The sequence below is a fragment of the Talpa occidentalis genome, unplaced genomic scaffold, assembly GCF_014898055.3.
Source record: "Talpa occidentalis isolate TD23 unplaced genomic scaffold, MPIMG_talOcc4v2.1 talOcc4.12, whole genome shotgun sequence".
Taxonomy (NCBI): domain Eukaryota; kingdom Metazoa; phylum Chordata; class Mammalia; order Eulipotyphla; family Talpidae; genus Talpa; species Talpa occidentalis.
The window spans coordinates 47224650-47241181 of record NW_023601212.1 but is presented as its reverse complement, the minus strand read 5'-3'; the positions used below and the strand labels follow the sequence as shown (position 1 = coordinate 47241181).

Here is a 16532-nt window from a genome sequence, read left to right as displayed (position 1 = left end):
CTGATAAAGGAGAATCTTTTATTGGGAATCTGAGCATCAAGGGCTCCCCAAACTGGCTCCCAAAAGCACAGGGTCTTTTTAGCTGGAAGAAGCCAGCCCTGGGTGTGGTAAGAAAAGGCTCATAGGTCAACGCTGATATTTGGAGACCCAGAGAAGGGTATTCACCAGAGGAGGGCATCTCTAGGTCATTTACAGACTTGAGATCCAGGCAGAGGAAGGACCCCTCCATGGAAAACTAGCTGGGCCCCTCCTGGGAATTTAGTCAGGCTCACAAGTGTGGGAAATACATGCATGGTCCCCTAGGAGAATCAAATAAATGTCTACATTCAAAGAAGTCATAGCTAATATTTGTTGCAGTGGGTTGAGTCATATTCCCTAAAACGATGTGTTCTAACATATCTAACCCCCAGAGACCTGTGAATATGACCTTATTTGAAATAAGGGCTTTGTAGGTGTAACTAAGGGTCTGAAGATGAGATTTTCCTGGGTATAGAATGGACCTTATCAAAGAAAGGACAGTTTAAGACACAGACACACAGAAGAAAGCCAGGAGAAGACAGAAGCAGAGATTAGAGCGATGTATCTGCTAGTCAAGGAACAAAGACTGTGGACAACCGCCAGAGCTGAGGGGGACCTGGGACAAATTGTCCCACAGAGCCTTCCAAAGGAACTAAGCCTGACTGACACCTTAAATTCAGACATCTGAGTTGAGTTGTATTGTTTTTGCCTTTTTTTTTTTTTAAAGATTTATTTATTTATACAAGCACTGGGTACAGTCAGAAGCGCGGGAGGGTGAGAGAATTCACCAGAGCCAGAGCGGGGAGCAGAGCAGGCAGAAGGACCGAAGCACACTGCTGAGGGGAGCAGCGAGCGGCAGGAGAGGTCTGCGCGCCATGCGGGAACGTCCTCCGGTGGCCGGGGAGCAGCCGGGGATCAAACCGGTGCCGCGGAGGCTGCGGGCAGCTTCGCAACCCAGCGCTCATCCGCTGCGCCACCGGGGAGGCCCTTGTTTTTGCTTTTTAAATTTATTTTTGCGTAGAAAAACTGAGGGTGTATTTGTATTGGGGGGGGCGGATTCACCAGAGACAGAGTGGGGAGCAGAACAAGGCAGGTTTACTAAAATACACTGCTGAGGGGTGCAGCGGGGGAGACAGAAGAGGTCTGTTGCGACATGTGGCTCCCTAACCAGGTATGGAACTCAGGCCGTAGTGGTGATAGCGCTGAGACTTCTTAACCCCTTGGCCACCAGGGAAGCCTGAGTTCTATTGTCTTAAGCCACGCAGTTCGTGGCAATTTGTTACGGCCGCCCGAAGAAACAAACATGTTTGCCTATTTACTTTGCTCTTTCTCCCAAATGGGTTCCCAAGCCCCACCTCAAATTTGTTCGCTGTTTCATGAGGCTGACACACAGTCGGTCTTACCTGTGTATTAAATGCTTAGTATGTGACAGACGCTGAAAGTGCTTTTCCGTTGTTTAACTCGGTTTATGCTCACTGCCACCTCCTGGAGCTGATACTATGTTAGGCCCATTTCACGGAGGGGCAAATTGAGGCTCAGAGGGGCACAGGCAGAATGCCAACCTCGTAAAAGACTTGCCTTGGATAAGGATCAACTACAATCATGAGAATCAGACGAGCAGGAACCGCCTGTCCCAAGAACCAAGGAGCCCCGACATCCCCATTTGCAAACTGGAAAAAATAACTGACTTCCTCCACCGCAGAGCACCGACCCTGAGGGCTCTTGCCTGCGCGCGCGCCCCTACCCACAAGGCCGCATGCGCGGGCGCACATTGCTCCGCCCCCTTTTGCAGCGCTCACCGCGACACTTTACGGCTCTCTCCTTTCCTCCGGCGGGAACGCGGTCCACCTTGTCCCTCGTGCCTAGCGGGTCCGCCTTACTCCGCGTAGATTGGTTGTCCGTCCCCGAACCCCGCGTTGATTGGCTCGCGTCGCTGCCGCTCCATTTCAGCCTTGTGGCGCCAGGCGGGGCGGCTACGGGCGGCAGCGGCAGCGGCAGCGGCGGAAGTGACCGGCGAGTCCGGTCCCCGCCGGCATCATGGTGAGGGCAGGGCGACGGCGAGGAGGCGGGGGACGCGGTCGTCGTGGGCCCTGGGGGTGGGCGCTGTGGCAGGGACCACGTGGAGCGCGAGCGAGCCCTCCGGGGCCCTGGTCCTTTCCCTGCTCGGGCCGGAGGAAGCAGGGGGCCCCCAAGCACATCGGTCTTGGGGGTCTTAGAGTTGGAACAGCTGGTAATCATAGCACAGCGGCCTGGCCTCAGTCTTTCCATTTTGCAAATAGGGAAACTGAGGGCGGGAAGCCGCCGTACGGTCCGGGGATTACGTGCTGAGTGATTTTCACTGGAAGGGTCTCCGAGTGCATCCCACCTAGTCTATAACTTGAGAGTGTTGTAGAGCAACCCCGATACAAAACGGGTCTGAGTCTTGAAATTAGAGCTAGTTTTGGAAATTCCAGGGCTTGAAAGGCCGTTAGAATGTCAGCAGCGCAAACTCCTGTGCCTCTCGTTTTCAGACTGAAAGACAGACCCAGGGAGGGGGTTTTCCCGAGCCTCAAAGCACCTTGAGCCAGGCAGAGAGGATCATCCTCCCAGTTCACAGAAGGAAAGATTGAGGCCCTGACAAGTAGCCCACCAAGGCCACACTGCCCACTGTTCGTGGCAAGTCGAATCTGAACCAGAGAGGGCAGGTACCCACATATACAGACGGGGAAATGGAGGCTGCCATGGAAGAATTCAGAGCTAGGAGAACTGACTGATCTGCACTAAGATCAGCTGGCTTTGCAGAGGTGGAAGGAAGGCTCTGTTCTTCTTGGCCTCATGGGATGGGCAGAGCTAGAGAGGCTGACTCTTCATTTTTTATCCCCAGTATGTTCCCAGAACCTAGAACAGGTCCTCAAATGTCCATTTTATTCAACATTGCTTTGATTATAGGGCTGATGCGGGTAAAAAATTCCCAGCTGATGTTGAATAAACTGATGTTATTTGAGGACCTGCTTACATTCTATGTCGTATTACTTAAAGTTGCAGTTTCTAAGAACCTGTGGAAAACATTGGGTGATGTACTGACTCCTGCCTTCAGCTGAAGAGTGTCAGGAGTGGACAAGGCATCATTCCCCCAGCTCTTAAGGTTATGGTGGAGTCAGAAACCGGGGTCTGGAGGAGGCTGAGGGTTGTTGGAGACAATTGAGAGTCGCAGGAAGCAATGGGGTCTAGGCCTGAGGACCCAACCCCAGAAGTTCTGAGGAACCTCAGAGAAAGGATTTTCTTCCTGAAGCTTTCACAACTTTCCTGACTTCCCCCTGAAGTGGCTGTCAGACCCTCTACTATCTTCCTCACCTCCTCCTGGCATTTTCCTTTTTCTCACCTGGTTTTAAGTTCTGGGAACTCCTCTCTGTTTCTGGCACAGTTTGGGAATGTGGGTATAGAAGATACAGGATGGGGATGTAGCCACTACCCTAAGCTGCTGTGGCCTTAGAAGACTCCGGATGCCACCTCTCCCCATCTCAGCTCCTCTTCCTATCTGTGGGGTGGGGTGAGTATCCCACTGCCCTGGTGACATGTGCCTTTCCCTTATGTGTTTGTTCAGCAAATATTTACTGAGTCCCTCTTGTGTGCCTGGTCCTGTTGGGTGCTGAACAAAGTCCACACCCACTGAGTTTTCCAGTCTAGCCAGGGAGACATAATAAACAAACAAGCTAATTAGAGACTGACTACATCCTATAATAGAAACAGTGGAGGGTGGCCCAGGTAGAAACCTTGTTCCCCAGATGAGGGTTTTACTAGAGCCTGGCCAAAGGAGGTGACTTCTGGCACCCCGGCCAGCTTGGCATCTGGCACCCCAGGCAGAGGGAGCTACAGAACAAAGGTTGGCAGCTGGGACAGGTGTGGTGTGTGGGGAATAGAAGAGATGTTTGGCTGCAACACATCAGGCCTGACTTTGGTCGCGTGGGACAGCTTATGCGTAGGTGCTGGTCCCATCTATGTCAGACTTGTCTGTGCTGCTTCATGAACAGCACTACCAGTAACAGCAGCTGAGAGCAGGTGGTAGCCCCAGTGAGGCCATCACCAGCATTGAGTATGCTTTACAAGGACATCTGTGGACCCCTGCTGCCAGGACTTTGCTGTGTGTCTCTGAACACATCCCAGCTCTGGCCACTGGTGCCTCAGCCACAGCTGGGTCTCTGCCTTTGGTGCTGAGTCCTAGTTCATTCTCATCTTTCAAGGCTAGCTGACCCCGTCCCCTCTTGAGATCTGGGAGGAGGGCCCAGGTGTCTCATCGCTCTGGTGCAGATCCCCACAGACACAGGAAAGCTGGCTTCTCCATAGTAAAGGCCCCGGGGCACCAGACCTGCACTGGGGCAACATCACATGGACACATTCCAAAAGGTGGGATAGGAGCACAGATTGGGCCCAGCCCACCCACATCCTCCGTCTGTGCCTGGAACAACCACCCCTTCTTCCTCCTTATCTTGCCCTTCCAGGAAGTCAGTGCAGGAAGTGGGATTGGGCCTGGCTTCCTGGCGCTCCCCACCCCCATATTGGTCTTCTCAGGAAGGCCTATGGAATATAGGATCCCCCCACCCAAGCCTTTCCATGGGGAACCAGGCACACTGAGGGGGTTGAGGGCCACCTTTGCCCCCTCTTCCCCAAAGAGGCCTGAATCTCCAGCATAGCACAAAGTGGGCCTGGGATTCTCTTACAAAGAGCTGGGGTTCAATGACTTGGAATCTGGTCACTTTCTAGTTGTAGGGCCCTTGGTGCATACTGTTTTTGTTTTTGTTTTTTTTAAAGATTTATTTATTTATTTATACATACATATAAGCACTGGGTACAGTCAGAAACGTGGGAGGGTTAGAGAATTCGCCAGAGCCAGAGCGGAGAACAGAGCAGGCAGAAGGACCGAAGTACACTGCTGAGGGGAGCAGCGGGCGGCAGGAGAGGTCTGCTCGCCATGTGGGACCCTCCTCCGGTGGCCGGGGAGCAGCCGGGTATCGAACCGGCGCTGCAGAGGCTGCGGGCAGCTTTGCAACCCAGCGCTCAACCGCTGCGCCACCGGGGAGGCCCCCTTGGTGCATACTGTAAGTGCTGTTGCTGGGCCCAGACTAAAGCATGGCTACCCAGGACTCCCTCTACAAGCTCAGAGGTTTCAGAGGTATGTGGACTGATTTGTGTCCCCAAAATGAAAAGAACTGATTTTTTTCCACTTACATTATAAAAGCAAAATTCAGGGGCCTCCCTGGTGGTGCAGGGGTTAAAGACACAGCGCTATCAAGCTATCACCAGCCACTGCAGCACAGGGAGCTAACCCACATGGTACGGCAGACCTCTACTGTTTCGCCTGCTGCTTACCCAGCAGTATATTTCAGTAGATCTGCCTGTTCTGCTCGCTACTCTCTCTCGTGAATCCTCTCGCCCTTCCACACCTTTGGCTTACACCCCAGTTCTTGTATGCAAAAATAAATCTTTTTTTAAAAAGCAAACAAAATTCAGTAATGATGGAAAAGAGAAACGTCTCAGAAGCTCACCTAACCTGGGTGAGTTTTAAGATTCTAACCTTGGGCCTCCCCGGTGGCGCAGCGGTTGAGCGCTGGGTTGTGAAGCTGCCCACGGCCTCCAGCGCCGGTTCGATCCCCGGCTGCTCCCCGGTCACCGGAGGAGGGTCCCACATGGCGCGCAGACCTCTCCTGGCGCCCGCTGCTCCCCTCAGCAGTGTACTTCGGTCCTTCTGCCTGCTCTGCTCCCCGCTCTGGCTCTGGTGAATTCTCTCACCCTCCAGCGCTTCTGACTGTACCCAGTGCTTGTATAAATAAATAGATAAATAAATAAATAAATAAATAAATCTTAAAAAAAAAAAAAAAGACCTAATTTAAAAAAAAAAAAAAAAAAAAGATTCTATCCTTTACCTTCCCTTACTGTCACCAGACAGTGGATGTTTCTTGTTTCTCACCTGATGAAATCCTGGCTTGGAAAACCTAGCTCAAATATGACTTCTCTGGGAGACTGACTCCCAATTGAGCCTAGTGGAGTTATTCCTGATCCAGTGAGCTTAGCACTCTGCTGCACATAGACCTGGTGAGGCCAGACTCTGTACCTTCTAGCTCTGGTGCCCAGCAAGTTGTCTGTACCTCAGTGAAATGGCTGTGATGATAACCAGATTTGATCCATCAAGGTGGATGGGACTCAGTGCCATCATTTGGGCAAAAGGCACAAGTAGCAGCAGGATCTGTGTGCTGTGGTGCAATTTATAAATGGGGGTGGGGGGAGGGATATTGCACCAGGAATGGTCAGTACCAGGGATAGGTAGTGACTTCCTCTGGGATGTCACAAGGCTGCCCAGAGCTTTCTTTCCTAAACTGGAGAACAGGTATGTGTCTTGGGGCTGGACAAAGTGAGGAGATTCATTAGGGATGAGGGGTGTGTGGTCCTGCACCCTAATGCTATGTGATGACTGATGTTCCTGAGATGCCCAAGGGACCCTGACCTATCCAGACACTGATCACACACTGGGTCATGTGCCTTTGTTTGCCTTTCAGCTTCCCTTGTCGCTGCTGAAGACAGCTCAGAATCATCCCATGGTGAGTACATGCAAGTCAGGGACAGTGGATTACAGTGGGAACCAGCCTCAGAACAGGGACAGGGACACCAGGGAAAGGGTGAAGGGCCTCCAGCCAAAACTGCTTCCTGCCACTCCAGGAAGCAGCAGCTCGCTCTCCTTTCCCTCCCACACATGTCAGGACCTGTGTCATTTCTGCTGCTTATAAAAGTGATTTGTATTAAAATTTCAGACGCTAGAGACACAGAAAGTGGAAGCCTGTCTTCTTTCCTAGCAGTATAACTAGTTCTTTGGTACATGCTCATTCAGACTTTGAACTTGTGCATGTAAACATGAATATAATTTTTTCAAACAGATAGGGTCACAGCATACATATTATTTCCTAAACAGCTCCTGTCCTTAACAGTACAGTGTGGTATCTGCCAGTATTTTTCTTTTTTCTTTATCATTATTCATATATAATTCACATACCTTACAGTTCAACCTTTATTTTTTTTTAAATAATAAATTTTATTTTTATATTCCCTCATACAATTGCAAACCCCCCATTCTGACCCCAATCCCTCCCCTCCCGCCCCCCCCCCCCAAAAAGTGTCTCTGGTTCATAGTTTTTTGTTGATTTTGATTTTCACTTTCTTATAGTTATTCATTTTCCTGGTCCCTTATTTAAGTTTTCTAGATTCCTGCTATGAGTGAGACCATCCGGTATTTTTCTTTTTCTTTTTGGCTTATTTCGCTGAGCATGATCCCTTCCAGCGCCATCCACGTTGCTGCAAATACAGTTCAACCTTTAAAGTGAACAATTCAGTAGCATTTAGCACATTCACCATGTTGTGCAACCATTACTTATGTCTATTCCAGAATAGTCCATCACCACCACAGGAGAGCCTATACCCATGACCAGTTACTCCCCCTAACCACTAATCTGCATTGTGTATGGAATTGCCTGTTCTGGACATTTTATATGAGTGGATCACATGCTCTGTGTCTGGCTTTTCAGCATATTTTTGAGTTTCATCTACATTGTAGCTTGTGTCGTGACTTGGTTCCCTATGATAATCCGTTGTATGGATGGAACCACATTATGCTTATCCATTGTCTGCTGATGAACATTTGATTTGTTTTCACTTTTTCATTCTGTGAATACTTTGGCTGCTGTGGACACATATGGATGTGTGTCTTCATTTATCTTGGGCAGATAACCGGGGTGGATTCTCAGCCTTTCCCTAGCAACAGCACATTATCGGAATGATATGCTATTCAGCTGTTTTTCAAAAAACACATAAAAATAGGCAAGTAAGGGCCTCCCTGGGGGCTCAAGGGATTAAGTCTCTTTACTGTTAAGCTATCAGCAGCCACTGCAGCATGAGTACGATCCCCAGCCAGGGAGCTACCCATATGGCACAGCAGACCTCTCCTGCCTTGCCCGTTGCTCCCCTCAACAGTGTGTTTCAGTCAGTCTGCCTATTCTGTTTCCCACTCTGTCTCAGGTGAATCCCCTCACCCTGACCCACCCCCAACCCCACACTCTGGCCTATACCCCAGCTCTTGCATGCATAAATGAAAAAAAAAAAACCCTCTTTTTAAAAAATAAATCTTTTTTGGGGCCTCCCCTGGTGGCGCAGCGGTTGAGCGCTGGGTTGCGAGGCTGCCCACAGCCTCTGCAGTGCCAGTTTGATCCCCAGCCACTGGCGAGGTTCCCACAAAAAATGAATAAATAAATAAATAAATCTTTTTAAGATTTAAAATAAATTGTTACAAAATAAATAAATGTCTTTTAAAAAGATGTATTTTATTTATTTATGCATATGAGAGCTGGGGTGTAGGCCAGAGGTACAGGGGTTGAGAGGATTCACCAGAGACAGAGTGGGGAGCAGAACAGGAGGATCCACTGAAATACACTGCTGAGGGGCCTCCCCTGGTGGAGCAGGCGGTTGAGCGCCACGCTGTGAAGCTGTTCGCAGCCTCTGCAGTGCGGGTTCGATCCAGGCCGGCTAGTGAGGGTCCCACATGGCACAGCAGACCTCTCCTGTCGCACCCGCTGCTCCCCTCAGCAGTGTATGTCATCAGCCTGCCTGTTCTGTTCCTCACTCTGTCTCTGGTAAATCCTCTCACCTTCCCGCACATCTGGCCTGTACCCCGGTTCTTGAATAAATTAAATAAATCTTTTTAAAAAAGAAAGAAATACACTGCTGAGGGGAGCAGCGGGCCAGATGAGAGAGGTCTGCTGTGCCATGTGGGTCAGCTCCCTGGCTGGGGATTGAACTCATTCTGCAGTGGCTGCTGATAGCTTAATATTGTGCTGTGACTTAATCCCTTGCACGACCAGGGAGGCCCAAAAATAAATAAATTTATAAAAAGAAAAACTGTTCTAGACCATCAGAGCACAAGCATATACCACCAAAATAATGCCTGCCTAACTACCATTATCCTAACCTTGCTTAGGTTAATGCTTGTCCCTTTAAAGATTTGTGGGTTTTTTTTTTTAATTGCACAGAAATAACCTCACTGTAGAAAGCCTACAATGGCCAGCAAGTGTATAGAGGAATCAGGATGAGTCGCCTGTAAGAAGGGCAGCTGGGAACCTGGGTGCTGTGTGCTGTGGCCAAGGGGCAGGAGGAAGCAGATTTTCTGAATGGGGACCACGACTGACTTGGAGCTTATCTCTCTCCAGTTGGTGGAGCTCAAAAATGGGGAGACATATAACGGGCACCTGGTAAGCTGTGACAATTGGATGAACATCAACCTGCGAGAGGTGATCTGCACATCCAGGGTGAGTGCCCCTAGAGTCTGCTCCTGTGCTGAGGACCAATACAGCCAGTTAGGTCGGGGGTGCAAGGAGTAGGAGAAACAACCTGGAGGACCTACTTAATGCGACTTTCTCATCTTGGCATTCTTATTAGTAAGTGGGGTGACAGCCCCTCCTTGGACCCTGCAGGGGGAATGGAAGGAAAGTTACCTCTGAGCCTACCAACTCACCTTGACCTGTCATCCTGCCTGGGGCGGGGCTTGTGGATGGGTTGGAGTCTTGGGTGAATAAAATCAGGGATTAAACTGGCTGTGGAGGAGCTGGGCTGAGGAGACCAGGACACCAGGCCCGCATAGTTGACTAGATTTTGCACCTGCTCAGAATCTGCCTAAGGCTGGCGGTGCTGAGATAGCCTACAGTCCTCAGCTGCTGTGTCTGTGGTGTTACCGCTGACCATGAAGGACTTAGTCCTGAGGCACACCGTGGACTACAAATCCCTACTGCTCTGCTGTGTTGTAGGAAGTGGCCTCTAGAGAAGGCTAGACCTTCCTCGCCTTTGCGCCTGACATTGACAGTCATCTGGCCTTATAGGCCATGGTGGTATGGCAGTGGGGTGTCTAAACCTCCAGGGGGTTAGGACTGCCCTAGGGCCCTGTGAACGAGGAAACTTGTTTACTCCAGAGACCTTAAACCAGAAAGCATAGGACCAGGAACAGCACTGGACAGGCCAGGGCTAGGGGTCTGCCCTTGCCCTCGGGGTGAAATGAAGATGAAGGCAATGGCTCTTCCCTCTGCCTTGCTCTGGGCTCTGTGTTAGAGCTTTCCTTCCACTCTGACTTTGGCAACATCTTCCCCCTTCTTAATATTACAGGGAAGGTAACTGGAGAGGGGAGCTCCCTTGAGGGGCTCAGTAGCCTGCTTCTTATGGTCCCAGCCTACTGGAAACTTCCTTTTGTTTCCCATGTCCGACTCTAAGCAGCAGGTATCTGGGTGGTTCATTGTGATTGTTGAAGACTGTGCCACCACACAGTCTTCATGTAGCCGAGCAAGGTCCTTCTGTATGTGGCCAATAGATCCGTATTCACTTCTGTAACCTGGAACCACTGAACCTTAGAGCGAGGTTAGTCTAGCCTCCATGGTCAGTTGACAGCGGGCACATGTAATTATTGCAATGGGAAACAGTGTTTCCAGACCACCAAAGTACAAGCGTACACTACCGAAAGAATGCCTACCCAGTCAGTGGCCACTATTATCCTAACCTTGGATGGCCCTTTATTTATTTATTTGTATTTATTTTTTTTGAAGATTTATTTATTTATTTGTACAAGCACTGGGTACAGTCAGAAGCGCGGGAGGGTGAGAGAATTCACCAGAGCCAGAGCGGGGAGCAGAACAGGCAGAAGGACCGAAGTACACTGCTGAGGGGAGCAGCGGTCGGCAGGAGAGGTCTGCGCGCCATGTGGGACCCTCCCCCGGTGGCCAGGGATCAAACCGGTGCTGCAGAGGCTGCCGGCAGCTTCGCAACCCAGCGCTCAACCACTGCTCCACCGGGGAGGCCCTATTTATTTTTAAAGATTTATTTATTTGGGCCTCTCCGGTGGCGCAGGGGTTAAGACACAACCTATGAAGCTATCCACAGCCTCTGCAGCACGAGTTCGATTCCCAGACAGCCAGGGAGCAACCCACATGGTGCAGCAGACTTCTCCTGACTTGCCCGCTGTTCTCCTCAGCAGTGTATTTCAGTCAGTCTGCCTGTTCTATTCCCCATTCTGTCTCTGGTGAATCCTCCCACGACCCACTCCCTGCGCCCCTGGCCTGTACCCCAGCTCTTGTATGCATAAATAAATATTAAAAAAAAAGTTTATTGGGGCCTTCCCGGTGGCGCAGCAGTTGAGCGCTGGGCTGCAAAGCTGCTGGCAACCTCTGCAGCGCCAGTTCGATCCCCGGCCTCGAGGGTCCCACATTGCGCGCAGACCTCTCCTGCCGCCCGCTGCTCCCCTCAGCAGTGTACTTCGTCAGTCTGCCTGTTCTGTTCCCCGCTCTGGCTCTGGTGAATTCTCTAGCCCTCCCGCGCTTCTGACTATACCCAGTGGTTGTATAAATAAATAAATAAATAAATAAATAAGATTTATTTATTTATGCATACAAATAAATCTTTTTTAAAAAGCATTTATTCATGCATACAAGGACTGGAGTAAAGTCCAGAGGTGCAGGGAGTGAGAGGATTCACCAGAGACAGAGTGGGAAACAGAACAGGCAGACTGACTAAAATACACTGCTGAGGGGAGGAGCGGGTGAGACAGGAGAGGTCTGCTGCGCCATGTGGGTAGCTCCCTGACCGGGGATGGAACTCGTGCTGCAGAGGCTGCGGATAGCTTCATAGTGTTGTGTCTTAACCCCTTGCGCCACCCAGGAAGCCCCTGGTCGTCCCTTTAAAGACTTGTGGGTGGATTGGTTGGTTGGTTTCAATGACACAAAAAATAACTTCATTGGGACCTCCCCACTCTGTCTCTGGTGAATCCTCTAACCCCCACACCTCTAGCCTGTACCCCAGTTCTTGTATGCAAAATAAATCTTAAAAAAAAAACCCCAAAAAACAGGACCTCCCTGGTGGCACAAAGGGTTAAGCACCGCCCTATGAAGCTATCCGCAGCCTCTGCAGCACGAGTTCCATCCCTGGCCAGCCAGGGAGAACCCACATGGCTCAACAGACCTCTCCTGTTTCACCCGCTGCTTCCCTCAGCAGTGTATTTCAGTCGATCTGCCTGTTCTGTTCCCCACTCTGTCTCTGGTGGATCATCTCACTCCCTGCATCTCTGGCCTGTGCCCCAGCTCTTGTATGCATAAATACATAAATCTTTAAGAATAAATAAATAAAGAATAACCTCACTGTAGAAAGCCTACAATCCCCAGCAAGTGGCATTGCTGAGCAGACCCCCCTCCTTGCCCTGGAGGTTGGAAGAGAAGGCTGGAATGAGGTGGGAATACACTCTGGGTCCTCATCTCTCCCTCAGGCACTGAGTGGGCAATAGTATGCAGAAACCCCTCAGGCCTGAGAAATCACAGGGAGAACTAGATTGGGAGGTGGTTGAGGCCATGGGCTACCCGTTAGCCCCAGCTCCAGTCTAGGACTGTATCTTTCTGTTTCTGTCTGGCTGTGATCTGCATCTCCATGGATTTATTGGCCCCTTGCCTACTCTCTCTGGGAAAGGAATGCCTCCCGACGTTCCTGTGTGAGTTGGGGGCTCTTGCTGTTCCTGGGAAAAGTTGGCCCTTGAACATTGCATTGGTCCCACCAAGCACCTCGATCAGGCCAGACCAGCCCAGCCCAGGCACTTCTAACAAGCTGTGCACTGGGGTTTCAAGGAGACTGGAGGCAAGGTCTGTGGAGGGCCAAAGTTAGGCATATAGCATGTACAAGGTGCTGGAGGCAAGACGCTTGCTGTGTGTATTCCAGAAAGTTCCATCTGGAAGGCAGGTCAGGTTGAGGACTCAGAAAGGGCAGCTAGGGTGGGGCTGGATTCCAAGACTTTGGGAGACACACTGAGAACTTGGACCTCATCCTTGAGCCAAGGGGGCCCTGGTTAGGTTCTAAGCAGAGAGATTTGGTTTGATTTCTAAGGGTGTGGGGGGAAGACTGGGCTTCTGGCTAAGGGCAACAGGGTGGAGCTGGGGAACAATTCTAATGGAAGAGCCCCAGGTTCCTGCCCAAGGGCAGTAGGAAGGAATGTGATGGGAGGCTCTGTCTACAGTAGGGAGAAGGCTTTGCCAGCCCTGTCTCTAGCTGCATTGAAAACTAGTGTTGTGGGGAGCTGCCCCTGGCGGGCTCAGACTTGCCTCCCCCATCCCTCGGGCCCTCCTCACCATCACACAGGGTCTCTATCCTGCTCACGCCCACACACACCACGTCAGGAGACACTTTGTGGGTGAAGGGATGAGTCAGAGCATTGGAGAGGGCTCCAGAAGGTGGTTCAGAAGGCTGCCACAGCCCAGCTTTGCCCTTTTCTGGGCCTCAGGCTGCAGGTAACCACCCACTCCTGTCTGGCAGTCTGATCTCCATGCAGCCCCATATGCTTCATGTGGAGGTTCCCAAAGTTCTGGTGAGATCCACAGGCCCCTCCCCAAGGAGTGTCCAGGCCTGAGAACTCCACAGCATACAGCCCGGGTCCTGGCATGGTTTGGGACCCGGGCCTGATTGGGACCAGGACATGAGGGGCAGATACCCCGCTAGCCAGCTATTGGGACACACTCCAGACTTGAGATGAAATGACATCTCCCTCCCCCAACAGGATGGGGACAAGTTCTGGCGGATGCCCGAGTGCTACATCCGTGGCAGTACCATCAAGTACCTGCGCATTCCTGATGAGATCATCGACATGGTGAAGGAGGAGGTGGTGGCCAAGGGCCGTGGCCGAGGTGGCCTGCAGCAGCAGAAACAGCAGAAGGGCCGAGGCATGGGAGGTACCGGTCGAGGTAGGCCCCTCCCCACCCATACCCATACTACAGAGTTTTGGGGGTGGTTTCCCTGCTGAGGTTGGGGGGGGAGGCAGCCAAAGCACGTGGAGTTCATCCAGTTCAGTGTTGACATTCCTGGCCACTGCTGTCACAGAGCCCTCCCCCCTTCCCCTCCCCACACACACAGAGCTGTGAGGCTGTGACTCACAGTGCTCCTCTGCAGGCAGCTGATACTGCTGTTGGCCGTGTGCTCCCAATGCAGGGTCCTGGCAGAGTCCTGGGAAACAGTGCTGACCCTCCTCCCACCGGTGGCAGTCCTCAGTTCCCTACTCTGGACTCAGCTCTGGGGGCCAGTGCAGTGCCCATGCAGACCTGGGACTTGACCCTTCATCTCAGTGCCCCTCCCCCCCGGGGGATACTCTGGACCTCCCTGAACCTGTTTTCCCTCTATAGGGAGGGCCAGGCAGCACCTGCCTCACCAGGGAGCTGGCGAGCACCCCAGCTCCAGATCTAGCATGGATCCTTTACATACTGTCACCACATTACACAAAGCCTAGTACACTTTTTGATAGACCCCTTCCTTGCCCCACACCAGATTATAAATCTGGCATAAAACTCATTGGTCCTGCAGTCAGCTCACACTGACTGTATGCCCTGCCCCTCCTTACCTTTCCCTGCCTAGCTTCTGTTCTTAGAGGGCTCTGGCTTTGTCTCTTCCCTCTACTGGCACCTCCTGCGTGCCAGGCTCAGGTCCCACTCCAAGAGTCAGAAGTGAGCCAAAGGGTCCTCTAGGCCCAAGGTTGCCAGGGCCTGAGACTGGGAGCTCTCAGGCCCCCGCCTGTCCCATTCCGGAGGGTCAGACCCTCAGTACTGAGGTCTAACACTGTCGGAGAGCTGTGCTGACAGGGAGGGACTCCCTCAATTGTAGGTGGAATCTCTCGGAAGCCCCTGAGCAGGCGGCCCTTGGCAAAGGTGGTCTTGCCTGCAAGAGATGAGGTTGGATAGCCCCTGCCAGCAGTCCCTGCTCCATCTCTGCTGGAAGGGTCTGTACACATGGATGTGTGTCCCCGTGTTGCCCTGGTCTTTCCAGGGCACATGTGGCATGTTTGGAAGTGAACCACCTACTACCATTACTGGCTGACAAAGGTCTGAGGGTGGGGTGCTCCCTTGTCCCCACCTCTGAAACTGGACACACAGAAGCCCCACTCATTTATCTCTTCTTGGCAGGTGTGGGCATTATATAGTGCTGAGGGAGGGAGGCCTGGGTCCCCTGATTCAGGTCCCTGACTCTGAGCCGGGGGTCTCTGCCCCACTCCTCAGCTAAATCCTGCCTCTGTCCTAGCTCTGCTTCTTACCTCTTCTTGGAAGTCCTGGCTTTGTCATCTCCTAGAGGACCCCCAACCCTGACCGTAGGAAGCCTGTTCCTGACTGGGCACCCACCTCTGTCCTCCCTGGCACCCTTGCACCACAGGGAACCTGGTTTTGTCCCCTTGTCACACTGAGAATGCCCATGCCTGCCTTGGTCATATACTTCACCCCAGAATCTTGGCACACACACACCCCCATCTTAAAGAAGAGGAGAGACTTGGGTTAGGTGATTCGACCAGAGTCGAAGGTTCTGGCCAGAGTCCTTGCCCACAGTGGGACTGCTGGGCCCAGCTCTGCTGCAGCATCCACTCTTCCACAGGTGTGTTCGGCGGCCGGGGCCGAGGCGGGATCACAGGCACAGGCAGAGGTCAGCCAGAAAAGAAGCCGGGCAGACAGACGGGCAAACAGTGAGCTGCCCTGCATCCTGCAGAGACTGAGCGCTGGCTCAGCTCCCACCTGAGGCTGTGTTTCTACTGTCCGGTTCAGAAGGAACAGAGACATGCTGGGGAAGCCCCTGGCCTGGTCTGTGGTCTCCTCTTTACGTAAAGTCCTTGTTTTTTGCCAGCACTTCTACAGTTGGAAATGCTGTCCATTGTTTTTGGTTTTGTGAAGTTGCAGCTGACTTGACTCCTAGAAGATTCTGTGTGTTTCCTTAGCACCTTTTAAAAGTCCCCATTCTTGTTTTGAGGGCAGGCTTCTTCCAAGCAGGTTTGTTTTGCATTTGAGTTAGATCCCCTTGTGGCAAACAGATGGGATTTATTTGATTGACAGCCTTGAGTTTCCTGAAACACAGACCCCAGAATTGCCTTTTCAGAATAAATATGGAGAAACACGTGTCCCAGAAGCTGTACCAGGAATGCTGTTGGCCCCTGCCCTTTGGCCTTCTGTCTCCTTTGTGTTATTAAAATAAAATCAAATGCAAACTGTAAACTGCAATTCCACAATTCCTTTTGAAACACCAGGCATGTGGTATCCTTAGGAAATCACAGCCCTGTGAGAGAAGTTTCCTGTTGAGGACTGTGGTCCTCTCGCATTTCAACAGGAGATAATGGTTCTATGTCCCTCAATGTCCTCTTAAGAAAGAAGAGTCCAACTTCTGGACAGTTGGGGGCCCTGCAGCAGATTTGTCTGTGACCATCCTTCGTAGGGATAATTGTGCAGAGAGATGGGGGAGGATAATCCCAGAATGGCACCCACAAGACTGTCCTGGCCACCACCATGCTGCCCTTCTTCCTGTCCTGTTTTGCAAGCACCAGCCACACCTGTGTTCACAACAGAAGCTGTGACAGGCATTGACTAGAGGAACGCATGAGATGCTCTTTACTCCACACCCCTGCGTGCCCACACCTTGGTGATTTGCCTGATACATTGAGCCAACGCGTTTGCAAAATG

At 51.6% G+C, this 16532-nt stretch overlaps 1 protein-coding gene across 1 annotated transcript; it reads left to right on the top strand.

The window, feature by feature from the left end:
* The first annotated feature begins 1940 nt into the window (after positions 1 to 1940).
* Positions 1941 to 16110, top strand: LSM4 (LSM4 homolog, U6 small nuclear RNA and mRNA degradation associated). The gene is made up of 5 exons (XM_037506170.2): positions 1941 to 2058; positions 6549 to 6590; positions 9243 to 9341; positions 13607 to 13790; positions 15460 to 16110. The coding sequence occupies exons 1-5, from the start codon at positions 2056 to 2058 to the stop codon at positions 15549 to 15551; spliced, it is 420 nt and encodes a 139-aa protein (XP_037362067.1). The 5' UTR covers positions 1941 to 2055; the 3' UTR covers positions 15552 to 16110.
* The last annotated feature ends 422 nt before the right edge of the window (positions 16111 to 16532 follow it).

Excerpts from the sequence above, each read along its gene's own strand:
- LSM4 (XM_037506170.2), top strand. Across the intron at positions 9,342-13,606 it reads AGGTGATCTGCACATCCAGG|GATGGGGACAAGTTCTGGCG; the intron begins GTGAGTGCCCCT and ends CTCCCCCAACAG. Across the intron at positions 13,791-15,459 it reads CATGGGAGGTACCGGTCGAG|GTGTGTTCGGCGGCCGGGGC; the intron begins GTAGGCCCCTCC and ends ACTCTTCCACAG.